A 27,248-nucleotide genomic window follows, 5' to 3' on the forward strand; every position below is an offset into this window, starting at 1 on the left:
TTTGCTGGCTTCTGGTATGTCTGTACAAACACACATATGCATGTATATCATCTGCAGGCTCAACCGTGAAAAGTTGAAGTTCTCTTATTTTTTATTGCAATAGTTGTTGATAAACTAAACTAATATTACCCTGTCCTCAATATTAAAGAATTCTCATATTAAGGTAAAGGTTCCCCCGCACATGCGTGCTAGTCGTTTCCAACTCTAGGGGCCGGTGCTCATCTCCATTTCAAAGCCGAAGAGCCAGCGCTTGTCCGAGGACGTCTCCGTGGTCATGTGGCCAGCATGACTAGACGCCAAAGGCGCACGGAACGCTGTTACCTTCCCACCGTAGTGGTCCCTATTTTTCTACTTGCATTTTTACGTGCTTTTGAACTGCTAGGTTGGCAGAAGTTGGGACGAGTAACAGGCGCTCACTCTGTTATGCGGCACTCGGGATTCGACCTGCCAAACTGCCGACCATCTGATCGACAAGCTCAGCGTCCTAACCCACTGAGCCACCGCGTCCCCTAATTCTCATATTAGAATGAAGGAAAGATACTCTTGTCTTAATTCAAGAGTGACGAAGATTGTATTTCGCTGTCAAAAAGAAATTGTGGAAATTGCCATATTGCCAACACTGGAAGTACAAGAACAGATGGTGAAGGGTTTGAGTTCAAAGCTGCACCGAGTGATGAATCTCATTAAATGATCTTGGGTCAGTTGGTAGCATCCAACCTCTGCTAACACACATAAGTTCTAACTGAGAATAAACGGGTCAGGAGCCTTGAGCTTTTTGGAATAAAAACCGAGTATAACACAAAGTTAAGTTGTGGAAAGGACATTTAGTTGCATGGGAAGGATTGAATGAAAGTGGACTTTTTTTCAAATTTGGGCTCAACCTTCATTTTTACTTTGTTCCAATCTTTTATCATATGAGATACACTTGACATAATGGAACAAGCCTAGAAATGGGCTTGGTCAGGGAGGGATCAAGGTATGTTGTAAAAGATAGAAAGAGATACCAGTTTTCTGCGGTATGGAGGAAGAGACTAGTTAGTTGAATTGACTGGTCAATGGGAGTAATGCATGTAACACAAAATGAACCCCATTATCTATTGTTGTTGTTAGTTGTTAGTTGTGAAGTCGTGTCCGACCCATCACGACCCCATGGACAACATTCCTCCAGGCCTTCCTGTCCTCTAACATCTTCTGGAGTCCATTTAGGCTCACGCCTAGTATTTCAGTGACTCCATCCAGCTACCTCATTCTCTGTCGTCCCCTTCTTCTCTTGCCCACAACCTTTCCTAGCATTAGGCTCTTCTCCAGTGAGTCCTTCCTTCCTCATTAGGTGGCCAAAGTATTTGAGTTTCAACATTATCTATTAGAAAAAACAATGTTCTTTCAAATACGCCGAAATCTTTGCCATTTCCGCCAGGGTATTTGAAAGACCATTCGCAACAACGATATATCGTGGAGGGGAAAAAATGGATTGATTACATCCAGAACAAATATGGGACTAAAAAGTTTCATTTAGCATTTGAATAAGTAGTGATGGGACATTTATATTGCTTGTAGTCATTTTATCAGAGCTAAAGTGTGATAGACCTAATAGTTTATTGTTGTTAGCATAGGGTAGTTTATGATTGTTTTTCACTTTTATACCTTGTATTAAGCTCTGGGAAGTCGGGGAGGGGGGAGGGCTGGGTTGGGTTGGGAAGGGGGGGAGGGGGTGGGTAGGGGTCGTTTTTGTTAAAGATAAAATGTATTGAAAAACTTTTCAATAAAAAAAGAAAAAGAAAAAGAAAAAACAATGTTAATTTTTTGAGAAATACTATTTTGGCTTGCTTTGGCAGTGGAGAATATTGTTAGAAGTCATTTTCCTGATCCTGGAATTTTAATTTCATTCTTACATTCAGTATCCCTAAATTGCAAACCCACACTAGAATTTCATGTCATTGTACCTTATTTGTACCCAAGCACTGATTTCTTTTTAACTTTGTTATTGCTGTTAGTATACAGAAAATAAGTAAAAAAAGAATAAACACAAAAATATAGAAGAAAGTATATAGATAATATAAGGCATAGTATGTAGAGTAGGATACATAGAACATGTGCATATAAAAATAACTTGATTTATAAACAATAACCACATAGATACTAGCCCATTTTCCTTTAGATTAATATGAAGTGAATGCATTGATGAAGAGGGATCATATCAATCAATCATTTTAAATAGGTACCGGTGGTCCTCATTTAACAACCACTTATTCATTGACTCTTCAAATTTGTGATGGCACTGAATACTAGTTATAATTGGTCCTTGAAGTTCAAACTGTACACACACACCCCAGTCATGTGATCCTGATTTGCAACCTCCCCTGCTGGCTTCCCATAAGTAAAGTCAATGGGGAAGCTGGCAGGAAATCAAATTTGTGATTATGTGAAGTCCTTGCTTAACAATACTAACTGGAAACTCCCACTGGACTAAGTGTAGATCACTGTTCTTTCCTGGCCAAGGGAGAGGGAACCAAGGCTTCCCTACTCCAACATCATAATCAGTACACCAAATTGCAAGCACTTTTTGTGCATTCCATAGGGTTCTGAGTAAAATATGGTAAGTTCCCTAGCAGGTAATTCAAATTATTGGCTGGCCTTCTAATTTACTTCCATTTGTGAGACCACCTGCTGCCAATGTCAACCTCCCATCGCCCGGTTCGCTCCCACAGAGTCGGCCTCCTCAGGGTGCCGTCAGCCAGGCAATGCCAGCTGGCAACCCCCAGGGGGAGAGCCTTCTCTGTGGGCGCACCGACCCTCTGGAACAAACTGCCCCCGGAGCTGTGGATGGCCCCTGACCTTCGGTCCTTCCGCCGTGACCTAAAGACCTGGTTATTCCAACAAGCGGGCCTGGACTGATTATGGTTTTTAAATTTGTTTTTTTACTGGTTTAAATTGTTCTTATTTCTTATATTGTTTAATCCTCTTTTAATTTTTGTATTTATATCTTTTAACTTTTTATTGTTGTGAGCTGCCCTGAGTCCTCTGGGAGAAGGGCGGCATATAAATTTAATAAACCTTAAACCTTAAACCATTTCAGTATACATCTTATATATTGACCAATTTTTGTCCTCCTGAGGGTAGAGACAATGGCCAAGCTCCTTTACATAATTTCATTCTAGCATTCTGTTGGATGCTAACAGCGTTCGGTGACATCATGCTGACCACGTGACCGCTGAAATGTCTTGGACAGCAGTGGCTCAATGGCCTTGAAATGGAGATGAGCACTGCCCCCTAGTGTCAGCAATGAGTAGTGGAGTAAAATCCACAGGGACTCCTTTATTTTGCTGGATTGGATAGAAAAGGAGAAAGACAACTGAGGAGGAAAGGGAGGAGACAAGGAAAAAGGAAGATAAAAGGAAAAAAGGTAAAAGACTGGGAAAAGAGAGATAAATTGAGCAGGAATCCATGTAGGACTTAAAGGATTATTGTTTTAACAATGTCAAGGAGGGAAGAGATGGAAAAATCAATTTTAAAAGATTTAAAGCTGAGATTTTCTCAGAAGTTATAAGCCAAACATGTTACATATTGCATGGAAACTATTCACACACCGGAAAGCAATAAATCTTACGTTTCTTCTTCTTTTCATGTTATGACAATGTGCTAAACAGAATCAGCTTGATCTAGGAATGAGTCACCATGAATCTGCTTCTTTTTGTATGACAAGAGAACAAGGGTGTCAAATGCTTCACCAAATGCCGTAGCTTGTGGCCTTGTAATAGCAGGTAGAGTTTTATTTTAGATTGACAGTATCGCTACACCAACTGACAGATGACCTCCCCCGGAGCGTCATGTGAACGATGAACAGAATTGGAGAGGACTCAGTCCAGAGCCACTCTGCCATGCAACGTTCCCATTCCGTAACAAAAACTCCTACTTGCCTACCCAGGAAGATTGGGACTAAACAACCGCAACCCTTGGAGGCAGCTAAAATGGATTCCGATGGGATGGTTTAAAATGTTTTCGAGGAAGAAAGCAAGACAGTGATGGGACCGTTCCTCCCAGGTACTTTCTGTATTCCAGTAGCTGAGGGGCTATCACCTCCCTGAGTCCTTCGGGAGAAGGGCGGTATACAAATTTAATTAATAAATAATAAATAAATAAATCGCAAAGAAGAGGGGGCCAGGTTGTTCGCCAGAGCATCAGAGGGAAGGACGAGAAACGATGGAAGCTGATCAAAGAGAGAAGCAACCCGGAATTAAGGAGAAACTTCCTGGCAGGACAATCAACCAGTGGAACAGCTTACCCCCCAGAAATCATGGGCGCCCCATCGCTGGAAGTTTTAAAAAAGAGACTGGACAATCACCTGAGATGGTATAGGTCAGTGATGGCGAACCTTTTAGAGACCGAGTGCCCAAACTGCAACCCAAAACCCACTTAATGTATCGTCGGGTGCCAGTGGGCGTGGCCAAATGGGTGGGTGTGGCCCATTAGGTGGGTGTGGCTGCAGTGGTAACAGCAGAAGCATTTTCAGAAGCAAATTGCCGTTGCCTTCTTCCTAGGGCTGCAAAGGAATGACTGGCCCAAGATCAACTGAATGACTTTGTGCCTAAGACAGAATTAGAACTCAGTTCTCCCAGGTTTCAGGCTTGGCGCCTTAACCCCTACACCAAAGTGGTTCTCGCTGCAATCATTAATAGTAAGATAATAAAACACAGTAGCTAAAAACAGATAACTTGTTTTTTTTTAATTTTATTTATTAAATTTACATGGTCCCGATATCACTATTGGAGTGAATCTGGGCAGCTTACAGAATGATAAAAATTTCAATATGAAAAGAAGAATTAGAGACTGACAACCCAGGGGATGGATGGCATAGGGGTGGGAGGGTCTTCTCTCTTATCCTGTCAATAATCTCTGGCATAGAGCCCATTGGATAATGCCAGGTTTTAAGGCTCTTTGGAAGGCCAGGAGGGCCGGTGCAGATCTCACTTCTGGTGGCAGAATGTTCCAATGGGCAGGGGCCCCAATGGAAAAGGCTCTTCTCCTAGACCCTCCCAGCCAAAATTCCTTGACTGACAGGGGCCATAGCAAGCCCCGTCTGCTAGAGCGAGTGGGGTGGGCTGATCCCAATGGGGAGAGATGTTCCTCAGATACTCTGAGCCCATGTCATGAAGGGCTTTAATAACCAACACCTTGAATTGGACCCAGAAGCAAACCGACAGCCACTGCAGCTCATGCAAACGGTGTTACATGTGACATCCAGAACTGTCTATGCCCACTGCATTCTGCACCAGTTGTAGCCTGCAAATACTCTTCAAAGGTAGCCCCGTGTGTAGCGTGTTGCTGTTGCCCAACTGTTAGCGTAGAGCTAACTGATAGTAAGATGATCTGCCACCCACATTACGTTGCAACGTAGCGCTTTATATTGGCACTACAGTAGCTTGGTTTGCTTTGAATGGGGATTAAGTCATCCATGTAATTCATAAGAATTTTGCTATGACAAGCTTTGTTTTGGAAGTCATCTAGCTTCCCGTGAGAGCAGCTAGAGAAAAGAACCAAGCCAACATTACAGAAGGCTGTCTAGGAAGCCCCCGTAAAGCAGAAGACGAACCAAAGACTTAAAAGCTCCCACAAAATGAGGGCAGGTCCTTTTTATAAATATGATTTTTCTGACTCTACCCTAGAGAACCGCTGATGGTACAGTCTAAACTATTATTAACCTTGCTAAAGGCACTGCAGCATTGTGAAGATGTAATCAAAGTGACGAATTGTCCACGCCTGTAGAAATTCTTTTCCATTTGAGTTGGGATTCCACATCTGGACTCTTTTGTTCAATGAGCATTAATAATATGGGCGCCTCACCTCCCCAGAGATTGAAACAAAAAGCTGAAATAGTTAAAAAAGCTATGCCCTTTACTGTTCTCTCAATCCTCCAGAGCTAAGTTTGCAAAGTACCGTAATCTTAGTTCTCCCACATGCGATAGGACATGAGCCTTACAGATGCAAGCAAAGCTTTCATTGTGTTCCTTAGACCTTACAGGAGTTTCTGATGTTTGGCAGCAAACTGTAATGTTGCAGTAGGTTTCTCAGATACTTGGGGACATAATGTTCTTTGGGTAAACACCCTCATCATAAAAACTTGAATAATGAGACCGGTGTTTGCTCATTTTCCTGCTTGGAACAGCTTCTAAAAGACATTGTAGACATTCTAAAAGACATTCTAAAAGACATTCTTCTGCATTGTAGCTTAACCTCAGACAAGCATCATAATTTAATGCACGCATGAGGAGTGGAGATGATGCAGCCACGGGAGACTTATTTGATATCTTTATGTTTTTATATAAACAGCTCAAGGTGGTGAACACATCTGCCTTCTTCCTCTCATTTTTCCTACAGCAACAACCCTGTGAGGTGAGGCGTGCTGAGTGAGTGAGTGAGTGACTGGCCCAAGGCCTCTTGGCTGCCTTTCACAGCTAAGGTGGGACTAGAACTCACAACCTCCCAGTTTCTAGCCTGGAATATTAATATGAAGGCATTTCCTTAGATACTGAATCAAAACCGTACAAAGCTGCTTCAGGCATCAGGCAGGGCCCAGAATGTCTCATCTTTCCTGACTTTCTTGGAAATTGGGAAATTATGGCTATACCCGTTTATACAAGCTGATCTATCAATTTAAAAAGCGATAAGGCCAGGACCAGTGAGGCCCCCCCATACACACAGAATGGTTTTAATTTAATTTAGGATGAATTAATTTAGGACACCCCTCCTCCCCTTCCTAGGGGCTTTCTGACTTTCGGTCACCTGACACCGTTGAAGAGAAGTTTATATGCGAGACTGAGGATATGGAGAGAATGTCTTTCCTATGTTAAATTGTCCAGACATTCAAATATTTCCCAGAATGGAAGCAAAAGAAAAGTCCAAGCACTGTTTCAACTTGTTATTGGCTCTACTTTTGAAAATCCTCTTAAGAATAATACACACCACACCCCCGGCGGGTGATTGTCTCAGGCACTTTGTCTCAGGCACTTTAAGAGCCACAAAGGCAGGCAAGGTGTACTATATCCATGTATTTAAATGATAGTGAACTATTGCCCAGTTTCCCCATTCAGTCAGACACTTACAAAGCAAAAAATTCTGAACATAATAAAGTTGATGGGTCAACACCCTTAAGTCTCAATCTGGAGCTAATAACTGATTTCTGGGTCATTTACAAGGATAATCAATACATAATTAAAATAACTAAACTTCCGCATATTCACTCTTTGCAATAACTATCTCACTATCGTTATGGATAAATATCTTCAAGGCAAGCTAAGTTCATTGGTGATTTCAGGGACACTTCCAGGTGGGATTTTTTTTTTACGACAGTGATACAGAAGAGAGATCTTAGTGAAAAAACATAAAGGTAAAGGTAAAGGTTCCCCCGCACATGCGTGCTAGTCGTTTCCAACTCTATGGGCCGGTGCTCATCTCCGTTTCAAAGCCGAAGAGCCAGCGCTTGTCCGAGGACGTCTCCGTGGTCATGTGGCCGGCATGACTAGACGCCAAAGGCGCACAGAACGCTGTTACCTTCCCACCGTAGTGGTCCCTATTTTTCTACTTGCATTTTACGTGCTTTTGAACTGCTAGGTTGGCAGAAGCTGGGACGAGTAACAGGCGCTCACTCTGTTACACGGCACTCGGGATTCGACCCGCCAAACTGCTGACCTTCTGATCGACAAGCTCAGCGTCCTAACCCACTGAGCCACCGCGTCCCTTGAAAAAACATATATCCAGGCAAAAAAAGAGCAAAGCTGGAAATAATTTCTGCAATTTCTTCCCTTTTTCTGTAAAGATAGTTATGGAACTAACCATGGAACTAAGTTCCTAGCTAGGAAGAATGAATTTTAAAATAGATCTTTGATATTGTATTACACAACTGTCCTTTCGGTTAAAAAAAAAATCCTTTTTTTTTTTGTCTGGCTTCATTGAGATACGTGGTGTAGATTACACAAGTGTGCTAAAAGTCCTTTCGGCCTGTATGTTTTCTTTGCCCCTATAGGGCTTTGGATGGTTTTCTTCCCTGTGGGTTCTCTCGAGATTATAACGATTATCCTGCTGCTTCCGAAACAGCCGCACCTCTCGAAGGGTGAGGATGCAGACCACAAAGCTTCCGAAATACAGGCAAGCGGCCACCAGGCCAAAAAGAGCCACAGAAGCGTCCCCGCCTTGCACGCTGCAATTCACTGACGTGTAACCACGCCTCGCGTAGAGTCTTTCCCTCCTTAGGCACACATCCGTGGCATTGACTTGAATGACGAAGTGGAGGTAGAGGCCAACTGCTGCTATATAGCCAAGGCAGGCAAGGATGTCGAAGAGACACTCGGTGGCCAGCAGTCCAAGGGAAAGACGATGAATGGGCTTTGCTCCGCCAACAAGAAACAGAAGCGTTAGGCACACCATTGTCAGGCTGAAGGCTACCCCTCCGTACACGCAAGGGGCTCTCAGCTGGCTGTACTGCATGTCCAACTCGGTCACCTCTTGGAGTTCAGTCCCCTGAAATGGACTGTACATTGAGTTGAGGTTGAAAGACCCTAGGCCTCCCAGGGAAGTGAAACCGGAGACGCCCGCCTGGGTTGCTCCTATGCAGATCAGCACCAAGATGTTGACAGTGACTTCGATAAACTGCACGACACCTGCAGGAGGAAAAGGAAGGAAGGATATGGGGAATTGAACACCACGATAAATCCATTGGGTGTGACTACCTTTCATTCTGTAAAAATGCACCTAGAAACTAACGCAATAATATCGTATAATTGGGCGGTTTACTATTGCTACAGCTCTACCTCTCCTTCTGCAGAACTTCAAGGTGGGTGCTTGCACCCACACGGATCTCCTATAGCAGAAAGGTAATGGATTGAATCACTGCTCTTGGCACCTGCGACTAAAGATCAAAGATGGGAGGGTTTTATATTTGGGGGCTGCCTCCTTATTTTCAATAAAACTGCTACATATACAGTACTGTAAAAGTTGAGACATTCACATGATAGTCTTGTCTTGGATAGGCTTATCTAGAATAGAGCTTATGCACCAGAGACAAATTCCTTGTGTCTAATCACACTTGGCCAATAAATAATTCTAGTCTAGTCTAGTATTATAGCTCCAGGCTAATTTTTTTTAAAAAAAATCTTAGTTCCTGACTGCAAAAAAATTGCCACTTTTGGCAGCTATGGGACAAAAATAATAGCTAGACAACATAATAATATTGTGCTGCAGATGAAGAGTTTTCTATCTACTATCCAGCTCAGAAGACCACTTAATTTTTTTGCCCTCTGCTGCTTGCCATCCTCTTGCTTACTTTCCCCTTAGGTAAATATTCTTTCAAAAGACCTGATTCCTTAAATAGGTAGCACAATACTTAACAATCATCAGCAACACCTGCTGTCTGATTGTATTTTTTATTAAATTTCTTTGCCACCCATCTCACTATCCAAAGCAACTCTGGGCAGCTGAGTAATGAAGAACTTGCCAGTCTCTCCTTGTGTATTGGTGTAGAGACATAAAGTTACAACTACGACTAAACAGAACTGAAATCCTACTTGTTTTCGCTTGCTGGAAGCCAAGAAATCACCAAGTTTTCCTAAATGATTTATTTTACTGGGAATTACATTAAACAAGATGAATCTGGATCCACCCCCTATGTAAGCTGTACTCTTTCATACAATCCCTCCAAGCAAGTTAAAATGTTGAAAGCTACAAGACCTGAGGCCAAGTCTTTCCTAATGAAGCCTATCAAAGGCTTCAGCTGTGCTAAAAATTCCAGGGCTAAGGAAGTTCAAATAAGGACTCAACATGACAATAGTGGCAATATTTATCCCCACAGTGATTTTTATTAGTGCCAAAATGCATCGCTAGTTCAAAGAGATTCATCAATGATTCATGTGTGTTGAACTGCTCATTGAAGATAGGCATGTTGAGAATTTAAAAAGAAACCTTTAAGGCGGTGTTTCTCAAACTTTCTGCAACCGTGGACTATTACATTTTCAGAAAATGTGAGACCCAGTTAAACAAAAACACCTGCTCCATTTTGAGAAACGGGGATCCATCCACTTTAGCACGATTATTGTAGAGGTAGTCTTGGGTTGTGCTTGCAACCACAACTGAATCCAACTGAATCTGTTGCTAAGCGAGACAGTTGTTGAGTAAGTTTGCCCCCCATTTTACAATCTTTCTTGACACAGTTGCTAAGTGAAATCATCGCAGTTGTCAAATGAGTAACCCGCTTCTTAAGTTGAATCTGGCTTCCCCATTGATTTTGCTCGTCAGAAAGTATTAAAAGTTGATCACATGACCCTGGGATAGTGCAGCTCTCATAAATATGAACCAGCTGCTAAGTATTTGAATTTTGATCACATGACCATAGGGATATTGCAACAATATGAAAAAACGGTCACTTTTTTCAGTGGTGTTGTAACTTTGAACTGTCATAACACGAATGTGTGTAATTCGAGGGCTACCTGGTAGCTGCATGTATGCATAGCGTCTATTTAACCCGCCTTTAAAGGCCTTTTTGGATTAGATTTTGCATGAAAATATGAATTTCAAAACTAAGTATTTTTAATCCCTTGAGATGCCGTAACATCCATTATAACACATTATAACAACCTTTAGCACAAAATATTGTTCAATAGAAATATCTCATTTCTGTAGAAAAGGACAAGTGAGGGTGGTGATCTCCCACTAACAAAAATCTCATCATTGCATATTAATTTAACATATTGATCGTTGGATTTTTTTTTTCTAGTCACACTTTTATTTTTGGGTGCATAGTAATTGCACTTAAGACCTGTACGCCCGTTTACTACTGTATTGTTAAGTTTTCTGAATTTTCATATTCTTGTTGCTATTTCTACTTATTTCTACATTTAAAAAAATATAGGCACTGACCCTTTTTCACACAAACAGGAAGCTGAAACAGCGATATATTTGGGCAGCCCTCTGTTTGCTACCAAATGTAAGGAAACAGCGGTTGAATTAGCAGTTCTAGAAAGCCAGTGGCAGTGGCTGTGGGGAGGTGAGGCCGAATTTGGCGAGTACTTCTGGTCTGGCCAATTGGCAAATGAAAGGAGTTGTTGGTTTGTCTGTTTGAAATATTTCTATAGTTGCCCACCTTATAACCAACTCTGGGTGGTTGCCAATCAGACTTATAAAAAAAAAGAACATAAAAACCATAATACAACTATTATTAGGACCCAGATTGTTGGGGGCAATAAGCTGACTTTGTAATAATGCCGCTGGGGGGGGCGAAAGCCCTAATAAGCAGGCATATACATAGAATGAAGGCTATTGCTAAGCACATTGGTTTGTGCTTAAATTGTAAGCCGCCCTGAGTCTTCGGAGAAGGGCGGGATATAAATGGGATTAAAATAAATAAATAAAATAAATAATACTAAGCACATTAAAAACAATAAAAACCTGGCACCAAGATAACCCAGGTTGGGCTTGGCAGCAAGAGAAGGCCGAGAGTAATTTGAAGGTTTTTGAAGGAAGGCCACTGACCAAAGTCATCAGGGAACCGATCTTGCTAACAAAGTACCGGATAGACTTGACAGAACCAAAACTAGAAGGTCAGAAAGATTACTATAGTTGTCTAGGCAAAAAAATAATAATCTTCAATCTACATATATTGAAGAACGATGAGTGCAATTATTTTCCCATTTCGCTGTCTCAAGATGTGTTAGCTGTGTTGGCTGGAGGGGAGCAGGCTGGGGAAAGCTTGGCTACAGGGGAGAAAGAGAATAAAGATAACATCAAGCATATGACGGAGAACAATGAGAGGTATTTAATTTAGCTCGTTCGTAAGAAGAATTAGCAGCGATCCACTTTTAAACTGTTTTGCAGCATCCCCATGAATCATGTGATCAGAATTCAGACGCTTGGCAACTGGCTCATATTTATGAGTGTCGCTGTGTCCCGGGGTCATGTGATCACCTTTTGCAACCTCCTGACAAGCAGAGTCAATGGGGGAAGCCAGATTCACTTAACAACCAGGTGACTAGCTTATCAACTGCAGCGATTCACTTAACAACCGAGGCAAGAAAGGTCGTAAAATAGGGCAAAACTCACTTAACAAATGTCTGAATTTTGACCATGTGACCATGGGGAGGCTGCCACGGTCGTAAGTGTGAAAAACAGTCCTAAGCCCCTTTTTAAAGTGCCACTGTAACTTCGGACAATCACTAAATGCAACTGTTGGAAGTCGAGGACTACCTGTACTCTGTAAATTAGCTTCCCTCACTCTCTAAAATACCGGACAAAAACTCCTACGATTGACAGCCAGCACAACCAGAAATGCTGCAAGTGCAGTCAACACAATCCTGAGGGCACAGGTTGGGGAAGGCTGGTACAAACAGCAGCACTTTTCAGCCTGGAATCCGAGAGGTTTGGCATCTGCTCAAGAATTAAAGGCCATCTGATTATTCTTTTCAAAAGGCAATTCAAGTCAGCTACGGTAGATGCCACAAAGCCTGTCGGTGGGAATCAGAGGCCAGCTAGCTCTCCGCTATTTTCCTGGCAACAAATATTGATAGCACCAATTCCCAGAGGCGGTTCGTGTATAAAGCCTAGTTTCAGTGTAAGCTAAAAGCAATCTTGTTAGATAAAGAAATTGGAAGAGGAGGAGGAGGAGGAGGAGGTGGTGGAGGTAAAAGGCTTAAGAGAGAAGAGCTTCAAATGTGAAATAATTAGAATGGAGCTGAAGGGTTTATACAGCTGACTTAACTAGAATTCTGCAGGAAAAGAATTAGACATACAAAATGCTTCATATTGGTTTGGACTAGCGTTTCCAGGGCTTTTTTTCTCATAGAACGCTCAGAACGGCGTTCCGGCCCCTTTTTTGGATGGAACCTTGTGGGGTAGGCAAGGCTGGTTGTATGACATGTGTGAGTTCCGGCACCTTTTTCTTTTACAAAAAAAGCACTGAGCGTTTCTATTTTTGATCGGTGCATGTGAAAGAGGGCACCAAAACAGCATATAAAGCTTCGCAGTGGAGAAGATCCTGTTAAAATTGTATTTAATTTGTTCAAGAAGAAAACAGATCAGAGATAATGAGATTGAAAGGAGAAAAAAACAGAATATTTTCAAACTTGGGACTTATTTTATCAATGGCTGGAGAAACGAACTAGGGGTTAGTAATTTAATGTGTATTAGTGAATGATAAACTCAGACAACACGTTTGTTGAATAAGCACGGTTGAATTGTATTAAAAAATTAATAAAAACTTATATAAAAAAGAAAAAAGAAAACAGACCAGAGATAGATCAAGGCACAGATTCGTGCTCAGGTCATCTTTCCCCAAACCTCCCTTCTTGAAATTGCTTAGATTACAACTTCTGTCATTTCACCCAGCAGGAACAAATGCTTGCAATTTAATATTTGACCACCAGATTGAACAAAGGGTAACAGTGAATTGTATGGGTGTGTATAGTTTTGTATAAAGACTTTATACTAATCAAAGGAAAACAGTTTTTAAATTATCACTGTTTGTTCAGTAGATATTCCACACTATCTTATATACACTCTGATTATAACCGCTCCCCAGTTATACATACTATAGACATATTTTTATTTTATAATAAAAAGGAAACGTATTCTTTCAGATCGCGAGAAGATTTCCCTTATGAAAAGTAAAAATCCGCGATAAGCCAGTTGCAGCTAGAAAAATAATTATGGACTGCAGGAAAAAGCCAATAAACAGGTTAGCTGGTTTCAGTTCTAAATTACCACAGCATCAATTAACAGAAACACTTTCAAAATAAATTACATTATTCCAAGTATAAAACACACACATTCGCACATGATTACACAGGCTAGTCTATTACAAATTAGTGTATTCTAGTGGAGGGGGAAAAACCATTTATAGCTGTTTTCTAATGTTATTTGCTGATGAAATTCAATTTACTCACTTGCTAATTTGCAAATGACCTTGTTAAGAAAAGAACTGAAGACTGGAAATGAAGCACAGCCATTATACTTTTATAAGAATTCAATTTAGGCAATTGCTAAACTGCAGTTCATCAAGATGTTCAGTCAAATATGGCATTAACAGGACCCACAAATCTTAAGTCAAAAGTAAAGGCCCAAGGCTCCAGGTGTGCAAAATCAAATTCCTTGCAACCTAAAGTATGTCACAAGAAGACAAGTGAGTATATGCATATTAAGCCCACCATCAGTTAGCCTTACCCATTAATAAATGGCAACCTTAATCACTGTTTAAAGGAAATGTGAAGTCTGCCCAGCTTGCTTATTGAAAAACTAAAAAAAGGGGAGTGAATAATTTGGAAGCAGCAGTTGCAAAGTAGATATTGAGACAGAGCTGTCTGAAGAAGGGACCACTAAGAATACCATCTCAGTTTCTCTGAAATTACTAAAGGTATAGGTTAAAGGTAAGGTAAAGGTTCCCCCGCACATGCGTGCTAGTCATTTTCAACTCTAGGGGCCGTTGCTCATCTCTGTTTCAAAGCCGAAGAGCCAGCGCTTGTCCGAGGACATCTCCGTGGTCATGTGACCGGTATGACTAGACGCCAAAGGCACACAGAACACTGTTACCTTCCCAACGTAGTGGTCTCTATTTTTCTACTTGCATTTTTACATGCTTTCGAACTGCTAGGTTGGCAGAAGCTGGGACGAGTAACAGGCACTCACTCTGTTACGCGGCACTCGGGATTTGACCTGCCAAACTGCCGACCTTCTGATCAACAAGCTTAGCGTCCTAACCCACTGAGCCACCACGTCCCTTATACTAAAGGTATAACAGAAGCCTAATTCAATTGAAAAAGTAGTATCAATCATTTAATCATAATAAGGGAATGGAGAATCTATTTATAGAATCTATAGTTGTCCAGTTATCAAGTTCCATGTTGTAATATGTAACCCAAGGAATATTAACCTCTGAAAATTTTAGCTTTTGTTGCACAACTACATTTATATAGTCTCCAATTTCCTCCAAACATTTAAGTGTAGGACACTGTAAAAACATATGTTTAGAGGAAGACTGATATTGGAGCTTTGGTAAATTAAATATATGGCCTCATTCAGTCAATGAATTGAAGACCTGATTATGCTCGCTACTTATAAGTGGAGACCCTATAGACCAGGCTATATGGATAAGCATAATGAAATACAGGACTGTACAAAATATAGTATCTTAAAAAAATCAGTGGTTATATAAGTGTATTAAAAATGAATCCACACATACTGTTTATCTAATATTTACATGACAGGTATACCTTGACTTACATTGGGACCAGAATTTCTATTGTAAGTCAAGATGGTTATAAGCTGAGGCCCCTACATGACTAGCTTCAATTTCTACAACTGTTTTTACAGTAATTGTTAAATGACTCACATGATTGTAAGTCCAAATTTTGCAGTCATTAAGCAAATTGCATGGTCTTAAATTACGGTATACTCTTTGTTCTCAATGGGCTTTTTTTGCCAGAAACCAGAAAAGTAAATTATGGTCATGCGACTTAGGATGTGGAAACCAGCTGTAAACATGAGCCAGTTGCCAAGCACCCAAAATGCAGTCATGTGACCACAAGGAGGCGGTGCAACATTTCCTGCTCTAATCCCATTACTTCTACAGGTAAAATCAATAGCCTTATGCTATTTGCATTTAAAAAAAAATCTTTTCTGCAAAAAAATGCATTTACATTTAAGCTTATAGATCTAGAATCTATTTCAAATCTATCCCCGTCCCCATCTTTCCACTTTGCAATTATTTTAACCAAAGGGAAAAAGAGACAGAGAGAAAAAAATATTGTTCTTGTTTCTAGTTTGGCCCTCAGCTATATGGAAGAGCCAAAATAAAACATTGGAGGCCCTTTTTAAACTTGAATTGCAGAAAATCATTTTATTGTCCTTGAAAAAGAAAATTAATATGCAATCATACATCTGACTACTAAGAAGTTGGTCTCACTGTATTTACCAGAGCTTATTTTAGGGAATCTGATATAGATATGCAGCATATATAATACTTCGAAAGGTTTTTTCTTTTCTTGTGATGTTATTTAATTACTGAAAATATTCTTAGCTCCTCTTATAGTACACTCTGAGGTTTGTACTCATTCTGTCAAGAACACATTCACTAAGTAAACAAAATTAGACCATTAAATGTGGTTATTTTTGTTTAAATATGGTTTAAAACAGGGGTGTCAAACTCAATTCCATTGAGGGCCACATCAGCATTGTGGTTGCCCTCGGGGGGGGGCGGGGCGGGTGGATATGGCCAGGGTGGGCGTGGCCTACTGGGTGGGCATGGCTGGAGTGCGTATGGCCTACTGGGTGGGCATGGCCAGCTCTACATCATTGGCATCAAGGGTGCCTATGGGGGCCTGGGCAGGAGTGGGACAGATCTGGGGGTCTCTGGCAGAAGAAGGGTCTCTGGGCCAGGGCCAAGGCAGCGGGGGCTGTTCCCTCACTGTTTCCAGGATGGCTTCGGGGGCCACATGAAACCATTTTGCGGGCCGAATCCGGCCCCTGGGCCTTGTGTTTGACATGTCTGGTTTAAAAGATCACTTAAAATACAATATATGTATAGAGAGAGAGATCAAATAATGGTTCAAAATGGTATTGGAGAAAAAAACAGGGGATGTGCAAGACCATTTAATGAAATTCCCAGGCCCATTTCAATTTCTGAATGTATCATGGAAGAAGTTTGAAAAATGGTCAATTGTCTTTGGAGGGAATCATATAATTCTTTATGAAGTAGCATATATTTATTAATCTGCTACTTGACTATACCATTAGGATAGTTGCTGCCATATAACTGAACATTAGAGATTAAAACACATAATACCAGGTCCCCAATGCTCCATTTTTTCATAAAGCTGAACAGTGAGATCTGAGGAACTTTTATGCTCTCACTGTTGTGGAACTACAACTCACAAGAGTCATTGGATTATTGACAGCTTTACTTCAGCAACACCTAAAACAGGGGTCCCCAGACTCTTCAGCTCATTGACTCTTCGTGAAGTTTCAGATTGTGCATTGACACCCGCAAAAATATTTATATGAAAATAATTTAATAAATATTACTTTAGCTAATAGTACAGGACCCAGATTGTTGGGGGCAATTAAGCTGACTTTGTAATAATGCCGCTTGGGGTGTGTGTGAAAGCCCTAATAATTAGGCATATACATAGAATGAAGGCTACTGCTAAGCTTGTAAGCCGCCCTGAGTCTTCGGAGAAGGGCGGGATATAAATGGAATTAAAATTAAAAATAAAAATAAAAATAAATAAATAACGACAACAACAATAATTAGATAGTTCCATCAACCCTTGGATTCTATATCGACCATTTTGGGGAACCCTGATTTAAAAGATCTCAGGTTTCCTCCCCCATTGTAGAAAGTATTATAAACCTACCATACTATTCAATATTACCTAAATCTATAGCTTTGATTACTTTTCTTGAAATTAGGTAACAATCAGTTTAATTCAGACTATGCTCATAGTATCTATACCAGTTCTACTCTTTCTGGTAGGAATTTAGAATACTGTACTTCTATTCACCCCATCTTAATTTCTGACAACGAAACAGGCTAATCTAAAACATTTCAACCCCTGCAATGGTAGAGAAAATAACGTCCCTCTCAAGGAAAATTGCACACACACACACACACACACACACACACACACACACACAAAAACCCCAAAGCAGCAAAGATGGGACTATGACTGAGGATGTTGAGTTCTAATTAGCCAGATGTAGGAGAATGACACAAGCCAATATTGTAATAGATAGAAGCCAATTTTATATATATTGAAATCATCCAAGTGAGCCTTCTCAATATGTGACTTCAAAACCTAGTAATTGAATTATCAACCATGACCATGTACTAAACTTCCCGAGTTCCCCAGTCAGTATGGTCACGGCTGATAGGTTTTTGAAGTCACATATCGAGAAGGCTCATTTAGATGATCCCAAGTTCTCTCTAAGAATAATGGCTTGTATAATTCCCAGGAACTCAGGAAGCTTAAATGCACCCTCTGGAGGGACCCCTAAGTGTAGCCTAAACTTGTTCGATGCAAGGTGGACATCACAGCATCTTTGACAGATGGCCAACTAGCCTTGGTGGAGCAGTGGGCTAATGCCTCCTTAAGTAACACCAGCTGCCTGCAATTAGTGCAGGTTCACATCCCACCAGGCTCAAGGTTGACTCAGCCTTCCATCCTTCCGAGGTAGGTAAAATGAGGATCCAGATTGTTGGAGGCAATAAGCTGACTTTGTAATAATGCCGCTTGGAGGGGGGGGGGCAAAAGCCCTAATAAGCAGGCATATACATAGAATGAAGGCTATTGCTAAGCACATTGTGCTTTAGATTGTAAGCCGCCCTGAGTCTTTGGAGAAGGGCGGAATATAAATGGGATTAAAAAAAAATTAAAAAAATATCTCTAAGAGAACAGAACTACAGGTAGTTCTCAACTTAAGATCACAACTGAGCCCAAAATTTATGTTGCTAAGGGAGACTTTTGTTAAGCGAGTCTTGCCCCATTTTACGATTTTTCTTGCCACATTTGTTAAGCAAATCATGGCAGTTGTTAAGTTAAGTTAGTTGTTAAGTGAATCTGGCTTCCTCATTGACTTTGCTTGTCAGAAGGTTGCAAAAGGGGATCACTTGACCCCACAACATTGCAACCGCCATAAATATGAGTCAATTGCCGAGCATCTGAATTTTGATCATGTGACCATGGGGATGCTGCAACGGTCGTGTGAAAAATGGTCTAAAGTCACTTTTTTCAGTGATTTTGTAACTCTGAACGGTCGCTAAATGAACTGTTATAAGTCGAGACTACTTATACTTCCTTCACAGCCAATATCTGTTAATAAAGAAATGCTTGAACTCTCAACCTGCGATTGCTTAAGATGCTATGAACAATTATGAAATAACAGAGAAAAGGACAAATGCTGAGATTAAAATAGTATGTGGGTGATGAACTTTACAGAGGTAACATTTCAAAAGAGCCTTTTTCATCTGTAATAGTCTCTATATTGCAGAATATTCTTCCCTCAGACATACATGGACTCCCCACTATGCTGTAATTCTATAATTATCTGGGCTCCAACTAGCTGACAATGGGAATCTATCTCAGATTTTGCCTTGCTTTCTGTCTTTTACTTTGTAGTTATTTTTTTGGTTTTAATATTGATTTGCATTTCGTTTTTATCCTAAAATCTCCTAAGCTTGCAATATTATAACCTGCAATATTCAATTATATATTGTTTTTATTTTAGAAAGACAAATCGTGCTTTGCATGTTGAAAAACACCATCCTTGTTTAAGAAATGTACATCTCGACTGTTTTTCTCAACTCTTACCCTGTTTCGAAAAAGAAATCAAACCGAATTAGCCAGTCTGAGATCAGTTTCACTGCGATGTCACTGAATTTCTGAGATTTTATGATTAGTGCCTTATTATCAGAAAAGCAGGATATAACTCAACAGCTGTTGTGACATAGACAACAAAGAGTAACCACACCATCAAGAAGCAACGGATGGAAACTAATCAAGGAGAGAAGCAACCTAGAACTAAAGAGAAACTTCCTGACAGTTAGAACAATTAACCAGTGGAACAACCTGCCTCCAGAAGCTGTGAATGCTCCAACACTGGAAGTTTTTAAAAAGAGAATGGACAGCCATTTGTCTGAAATGGTATAGGGTTTCCTGCCTGAGCAGGGGGCTGGACTAGATGACCTCCAAGGTTCCTTCCAACTTTACTATTATGATTATGATTATGATCTTAACGTCTGGGAAATTCGTATTCCATGACTAACCATGAACCCCACATACAGTTTTAATAACCGTTAGATTGAGAGGAAGGGGAAGAAATCAAGAAAAGAAAAAAAAGGAAGACTCCTATGCCAGTTCACGATCAGGGAAGGACATGAAATATATAACCATACTGGATTCCCGAATAAGAGATTAATAAAAAAGAAATCCTGCCTATTAGCGTTGCATCTCGTATGAAAATTTACAGTCATCTGGACCACTTGTTTATAAGACAGGTGTTACTCCAAGATACAGATTTAAATTACCTTGCCTTCTGCTCCCTGCTCTGCCTTTAAAAAGTTCTCTCTATCCCCTTCTCTCTTATTCTGTCCACCACGAGAGAAAAAGCTGGCTGTAACTATCTTTATAAGCCCATTGAATATAAGTTAATAATGACATGGAAGCAGAAAAATGCTTGCTTACCTCTTCGGGAGCACAGGTTTGAGCATTTCTCTGAAAAAGTCTTTTTGGAAGGATAGTAGGGAGGTGGGGGATTGTCATAACCTTGCCTTGGTCCAAGATGGTTCTGCTCAAGGTCTGCAAAAGCAGAGGAAGATCTTGAATGTTCAGTTGTTCCTTGCGACAACCTATGGACAGGAAGGGAGGAAGAAAAACGAATGCCTTTGTGACAGACCAGCGTGTCAGGATGATCAGCAATTTCCTCTCCCTTCAACAACACTTTTTATTCTTCTACCAACATAATGGCAGCATTCCTCCCACCCCACTACCTGACTATAAAAAGTAAAGGTAAAGGTTCCCCTGCACATGCGTGCTGGTCGTTTCCAACTCTAGGGGGCCGGTGCTCATCTCTGTTTCAAAGCTGAAGAGCCAGCGCTGGTCCGAGGACGTCTCCGTGGTCATGTGGCTGGCATGACTAGATGCCAAAGGCGCACAGAACGCTGTTACCTTCCCACCGTAGTGGTCCCTAGTTTTCTACTTGCATTTTTACGTGCTTTCGAACTGCTAGGTTGGCAGAAGCTGGGACGAGTAACAGGCGCTCACTCTGCTACGCGGCACTCGGGATTCGACCCGCCAAACTGCTAACCTTCTGATCGACAAGCTCAGCGTCCTAACCCACTGAGCCACCGCGCCCCTGACTATACTGGGAAATAAATGTGGTTTTTTTCCAAATTTAGCAATGATTTCACCAAATCTGTGACAGAGGGCTACTGTCATAAACTTCTATTTCCCTGCAGAGGGACAAAAAGGTAGAAGACTACTTATGTGGTAGCTCCGTGAGGAGAAAATGGGATATTTACTAGAGGATGAGCCTACGCACATTGTGGGGAATAAGTTCCCTACAAGAAGTCAAGCACACTTTTTTGTCCTAGGTCAGAGTTGAATCTAGGGCAGGTTTACGGGTGAAATGCGATGGTTAATTAGATATCTCTGCAAGAGGCTTCTTAAGCAGAGACAGCATAAGTGGTGGAATTGTCAACCAGGAGGTGGTTCTAGCTGACAGAAATTTCTTGGGAGGAAGGACAAATTGGGGAGTACCCCATTTGTGCTCTGGAAGAGCTGCTTCTCATGACAATTAGTTTCTTGTGATCAATTGTGGGTCAAGGTTTGGGCAGTAAGGGATTTTTACAAGGTGTCCTTAATTGCTGTGCAGCCTTCATGGATATTTGAGTAGCAAAGCCTAAACTTCTTAAACACTTGATGATTTAATTACTTTACAAGCTAAGAGAGATAGTCTCAATGTCACCGAAGATCAAAGACTCTTGGTGAGTGCCTTCTTTTTGAAATTAAGAAGAGGAAAAGAAATCAGCTATATTAAAGGATTTCAATTTAAAAGCAAAAAGCTTAACAAGATGGTGATCTAAGAAAGTTTCAAGTGAACAAAAGGGACAGTGATTTTAAAAAAACCCAGAAGAAATAATTTTTTATGACAAAACTGCTTTGGAAAACAGTAAAATTAATTAGACTAACATACTGGACCTTTGTGGCAATGTTGATTGTTTATTTTAAGGACAATAGAAATTGTTTTATTTTACAAAATAAGAAGGCTAAGCTGTGAGACGATTAACTACAGAAAACTAATTGGGACTGAAATGTTAAAACAGAGATAAGCAAAACAGAAAAAAGCCTATCTTTTACTTTAAACTAGTACTATTGACATACTTTCACTTTCTCACCATGGCAACGACAAAGAAAGTTGCCAAATTGGGAAAAGGATGCAGTGGTTCACTAGAACAACTTACAGATAAGGACATTTCACCAGATTTATTGCAGAAAACGTTTGAAGAATTTGGCAGAAACGACTGCAATAAATTAAAAAAAGGAAATGGAAGAGGGATGTGCAGGAATTTTTTAAAAAAAGATCTGGAAGAAGAAGTGAAAAAAAAACTGAAGAATCAATAGGGCAACTGCCTGCAGACTTAAACCAAATTACTAATAAAGTAGAAACCAAGACAGACATTATAAATAGAGAGATGAAGAAGGAGTTGGAGAATTTGGCATTATTGGAACTGAGAGAAAAAAATGTATTTTGCTTGAGATTTACGATAATTCCACAAAAACATGGAGAAGATGCCAGAGATATGTGATGTATGTGTGTGCACATGTGTGTGTGTGTAAAATACATCTGCTGCCAAGACACACTTAACTTCCAAGCTTTTTATCCCCACTAGAGCTTCAAGTATCTATTAGTACCAATGTATAATTTTCTCTCCCAGATCTTAACTTCCACGAAGAAGATTGGGGAAGGAGCATGTTAGTTACCACTCTCTTACCACGTCTTGCAAAAACCAAAATATCCCACTCCCTAAGCTGGACAATTAAGTTTAGGAGGGGGGGGAACCCACCTTTCATTAATGTTTGCAAGTGTTTTTCTATTGTTTACAGCCCTGTGGGACAAACTTTGAAAGAGAATGCTCTCCCCTTCCTTGTGTACTGCAACTCTTCCTGAAATCGGATATGCTGTGAATAACAATTAAGCTGAGAAAACTCACTGGCCCTGGCGCTAATGGAAATTCCCACTCAAGCTTAACTGAGATGTTGGGGTAGAGATTTCACGAGTCTCCTCCTGCCCCCTACATGCAAGGCTACTCACTTTAGAAAAGTATGCCTCGGCCCATTAAAGGGGAGCTTTTTTTGGTGTGGGAAAACACTTTGCACATACCCAAACAATGTACTCTTTCCCTGTTCTTCCTGATAGAATATTAAAACACTTACCAGCAATTTGATAGGGAACGTGGAAATGAGAGTGAAAGAGAGAAAGCATTAAAAACTCAATTCTATTCAAAGGATGATTTGTAAACTTACCTTCCACCTGATGAATTTGGTTGCCTGCTTCTTTTCTCAAAATAATTGGGGTTCTCCCTAGGAATGTAGGCTCTGTCTTGATGAAATTTCCCGGAATGGGGCATCTTCTATTTTGCTGAAGAGGTTACCTACAAGTGGAGCTTGCTTCTGCTTCAGTTTGATGAATGGCTAACATTCAGTCAACAATTTTGTTACTCGGTTAGAAACGCAAAATAAGGCACAAAGGTAATCTATTAAAGAGAAAGTGACAGTAGTAGGGTTTATTACTTGCTATATAGTATAGATTCCTTTCCCAATTCAATGCCACCCCAAAAGTTTGGATAACAGCTTCCCAAAATATAAACTTGTCAGCTTGGTCAATAACTACAGAATATGAGCCCAAAATATATAGAAAGTACCATGTTGGGGAAAAAATGTACAGTGAGGCAGGGAGTTGCTAAACTAAATGATTGGAATTGCTAAACTGAATGATTAGAACAGTTTATAATGCTATAAATTTCAAAAATGAGAGGAATACAACAAATGGCAAAAATCAAAGGAATGCAAGCTAAAAATGTTGCTGTTTTAAGAGATCAGCAAAATTTACGGAATACAAGCAGTCCTCAACTTATGACCCTGACTGAGCCCACAATTTCTAAGTGAAACAGTTTTAAGTGATTCTTGATTCATTTTATGACCTTTCTTGACACAGTTGTTAAGTGAATTGCAGCAGTTGTTAAATTAATAGCATGATTGTTAAGTGAATCTGACTACCCCATTGATTTTGCTTGGCCTTTTGCAACCACCATAAATATGAGTCAGTTACCAAGTGTCCAAACTTTGATCACATGTCCATGGGAATACTACAATAGCTGTAAGTGTGAAAAACAGCCATAAGTAACTTTTTTCAATGCAGTTATAACTTCAAACAGTCACTAAACGGATAGTTTTTAAGTCAAGGATCACTTGTAGAGTAATCCTTATAACCTTGTGGGGAAAAAACATTAAAATGTTTTAAAATTACATAGTTTATAGGAAAATGGATTATTTTACTGAGGTCTGCTCTATGTCTTCTTGGGAATGTATAACTTAATTCTCTCTAGGATGGATTTTAATTCAATCAGCTTCACCCATCAACTGGTTCACACATGCACAATGCATCTTTCGTTCCTCATTTATATCAGCGCTGATGTGTTAGCTGTGTCATGTTCAAGCAAAGGAGGAATCTCTGTTTAGGGCATATGGATCTGGGATGGCTAACATGCAAATGACCAGATAATGCTATGGTCACACAGGAGGGTGTGATTGTAATACTGATGCCGATCTTCTGAACTGCAGCTCTTTCTGCTCTTTTTATTTATCATAAGCCACAGAATAAAAGCCCACTCAGGGTTCCTACTGCCTTAGGAACTGCTGCGTTTAATCTATCTTTACTTTAGATTTCCATTAAAAACAAACGTAGGCTCAGTAAATAAATGTAAGGTAAAGGTAAAGCTTCCCCCACACATGTGTGCTAGTTGTTTCCAACTCTAGGGGCCGGTGCTCATCTCCGTTTCAAAGCCGAAGAGCCAGCGCTTGTCCGAGGACGTCTCCGTGGTCATGTGGCCAGCATGACTAGACGCCAAAGGAGCATGGAACGCTGTTACCTTCCCACCGTAGTGGTCCCTATTTTTCTACTTGCATTATTACGTGCTTTCGAACTGCTAGGTTGGCAGAAGCTGGGACGAATAACAGGTGCTCACTCTGTTACGCGGCACTCGGGATTCGACCTGCCAAACTGCCGACCTTCTGATCGACAAGCCCAGCATCCTAACCCACTGAGCCACCGCGTCCCTAAATAAATGTACTCACAACCAAGGGAGCTTATGATGTCAACGCTTGTACTGAATTATCTTAATTTTACTTTAAATGTACTATAAGTTATGTTTGTTTTTAATGGACTGTATCCCAGCTTTGGACTGTTATATATTATGTTCATTTTTTATAAATGAATTGACATAAAAAAAATCTAATCCAACAAGCTTTATCTCCATCTTTCATTACATTGCCAGGTACGGTAAATCCAGGATCATATTCAGGTTTCATCTTGCCGTGGGATAAAGTCGCACGCCTTCCAGATGTGATTGAACTCACAACTCTCATCAGCTCCAGCCAATAGTCAAAGATGATACCATTTTAGCCCAACTGTACCTGTGGTAGCACAAATTCCCATTTGAGATGCGGGAGTCAGAAAGGACTACAGTAGATTGCCTAAACCTGACTTATGATGAGAGAGACTGTATATTCTGGGAATGTGCTTGAAACCTTGGCTATTTTTATGACTCGTGGACTACAACTCCCAGAATTCCTGAGCCAGCACAGCTAGCTCAGGAATTCTGGGAGTTGTAGTCCACGAGTCATAAAACAGCCAAGGTTACCTATCCCTGTGGGCTCAACCCTGGTCTGTGGACCAGTACTGGGCCATGGCATGCCAGCAACCAGTCCACACAAACAAGCAAAGCCCCATCCGTGGGATGCAGGCAGCACACAAAACTATGTGTTCTCCGGTCCGTGGAAAAACCTTTCTCCACAGCACTGGTCCCTGGTGCCCAAAAGGTTGGGGACCTCTGCCCTAGCCTACTCTGAGCCATTTTAATTGAATCCTGTCCTTCCCCCAGGTGGTCCACAGTCATCTGACTTTCCCCAAATGGTGCTCCTCCTTCAGCACTGAAGATCTGAGAGCAAAACCAGGATTTTTTAAAAAAAGCTTTGTTCCTGAAATCTGTCTCGAGTCTGAGATGGAGAGCAGGGCTAACAGGGATTTAACTCAGCCTTCTGCAACCTGATGATTTGCAGAAATGTTGGCTGGGCTAGAGGTCCCTTAGTTTGCCAGCTAGCACAGTCACCACTGATGAAACTGCCTAGGGTGAGTAGTTCAACAGTTTCAGAGGGTACCATTTTGATGAATACAGGTAGTTCTCAACTTATGACCACAACTGAGCCCAAAATTTACCTTGCTAAGTGATTAGTTTCTTAAGTGGGTTTTGCCCCATTTTATGACTTCACTTGCCACATTTCTTGAGTGAATCACTGCAGTTGTTAAATTAGTCACACGGTTGTTAAGAGAATCTGGTTTACCCATTGACCTTGCTTGTCAGAAGGTGGTAAAAAGGTGATCACATGACCCCATTGACCTTGCCAAGTGTCATAAATGTGAGTCAGTTGTAATTTAAATTACAACCATGGGGGGGGGATGCTGCAACGGTCACAAGCGTGAAAAACGGTCATAACTCACTTTATTTTATTTATTTATTTATTTTAATTCCATTTATATCCCGCCCTTCTCCAAAGACTCAGGGCAGCTTACAAGCTTAGCAGTAGCCTTCATTCTATGTCTATGCCTGCTTATTAGGGCTTTCACACACACACACACACCCCAAGCGGCATTATGACAAAGTCAGCTTAATTGCCCCCAACAATCTGGGTCCTCCAGTACACTTTGTTCAGTGTCGTTATAACTTCAAACGGTCACTAAGCGAACCGTGGCAAATCGAGGACTACCTGTACTGATTTAAAAGGGATGGTATTCGAGCCGAACAAAGCAGGATGGGTTTCTGGGACGTCAGATGGGGCTGCTTACAAATCCCAGACCTATCCAAGCCAGGCTTGAGAGGAGACTTAAGTGAAGTTTCCGCGGAAATCCAGCCTTCTTTCCTACGCTAATATCCAAAGCTCTTTGTGTTCCCGATCCGCCTTATTTTTCCCAACTCACCCCCAGAGCTGCTGAAGGGGCCTCCCGTCGTTCAGCAACGCGCCGGAGCTCGCCGTAACTTTTCCAGGCTTGGGGCAGAGAGCCTTGTCTCTTCCCAGCCGGGAATCCCTGCCGAGAACGAGGGCCGGAGGAGCTCGGCGTTTCCTGGTTCGCGCGGCCGCAAGAGAGAAGGCGCTGCTAGGCGAAACTTCGCAAGGCCACGTACAGCCCCGCCAACCTTCTGATCTCGGGAAAGGTCAAGTTTGACGCTCAAAGCAAATGGGAGCGACCTGCCCAACCTGAAAGGGCGGAGCGCGGCGACTGGAGCGCCCGAAAGGGGAGGTTTCTCCGGTGCGCTGAGGCGCAAAGAGCACCTGCTTAAGATATAAATATATATCTAAATATATATCTAAATATAAATATAAATAGATATAAATATATATCTAAATATATCTATCTATCTATCTATCTATCTATCTATCTAT

General features: G+C 41.0%; 1 protein-coding gene across 1 annotated transcript; it reads right to left on the reverse strand.

The window, feature by feature from the left end:
- Positions 1-4,725: 4,725 nt before the first annotated feature.
- On the reverse strand, positions 4,726-27,152 carry LOC310637593 (MARVEL domain-containing protein 3-like). The gene is made up of 4 exons (XM_083358093.1): positions 26,785-27,152; positions 23,055-23,284; positions 20,214-20,377; positions 4,726-8,654 (listed from the first exon to the last, which is right to left on the reverse strand). Exons 2-4 carry the CDS (start codon positions 23,156-23,158, stop codon positions 7,966-7,968), a joined length of 957 nt encoding a protein of 318 aa, XP_083214219.1. The 5' UTR covers positions 23,159-23,284; positions 26,785-27,152; the 3' UTR covers positions 4,726-7,965.
- Between the last annotated feature and the right edge of the window lie 96 nt (positions 27,153-27,248).

Source organism: Vipera ursinii (assembly GCF_947247035.1).
Source record: "Vipera ursinii genome assembly, chromosome: 3".
Lineage (NCBI taxonomy): Eukaryota > Metazoa > Chordata > Lepidosauria > Squamata > Viperidae > Vipera > Vipera ursinii.

Bases quoted from the DNA above. Each gene is read 5' to 3' on its own strand.
- LOC310637593 (XM_083358093.1), bottom strand. From the start codon at position 23,158: ATGCCCCATTCCGGGAAATTTCATCAAGACAGAGCCTACATTCCTAGG. The intron at 20,378-23,054 runs GTAAGTTTACAA...TCCTGTCCATAG, and splicing joins CCAAATTCATCAGGTGGAAG to GTTGTCGCAAGGAACAACTG. The intron at 8,655-20,213 runs GTAAGCAAGCAT...TTCCTCCTGCAG, and splicing joins AAACCTGTGCTCCCGAAGAG to GTGTCGTGCAGTTTATCGAA.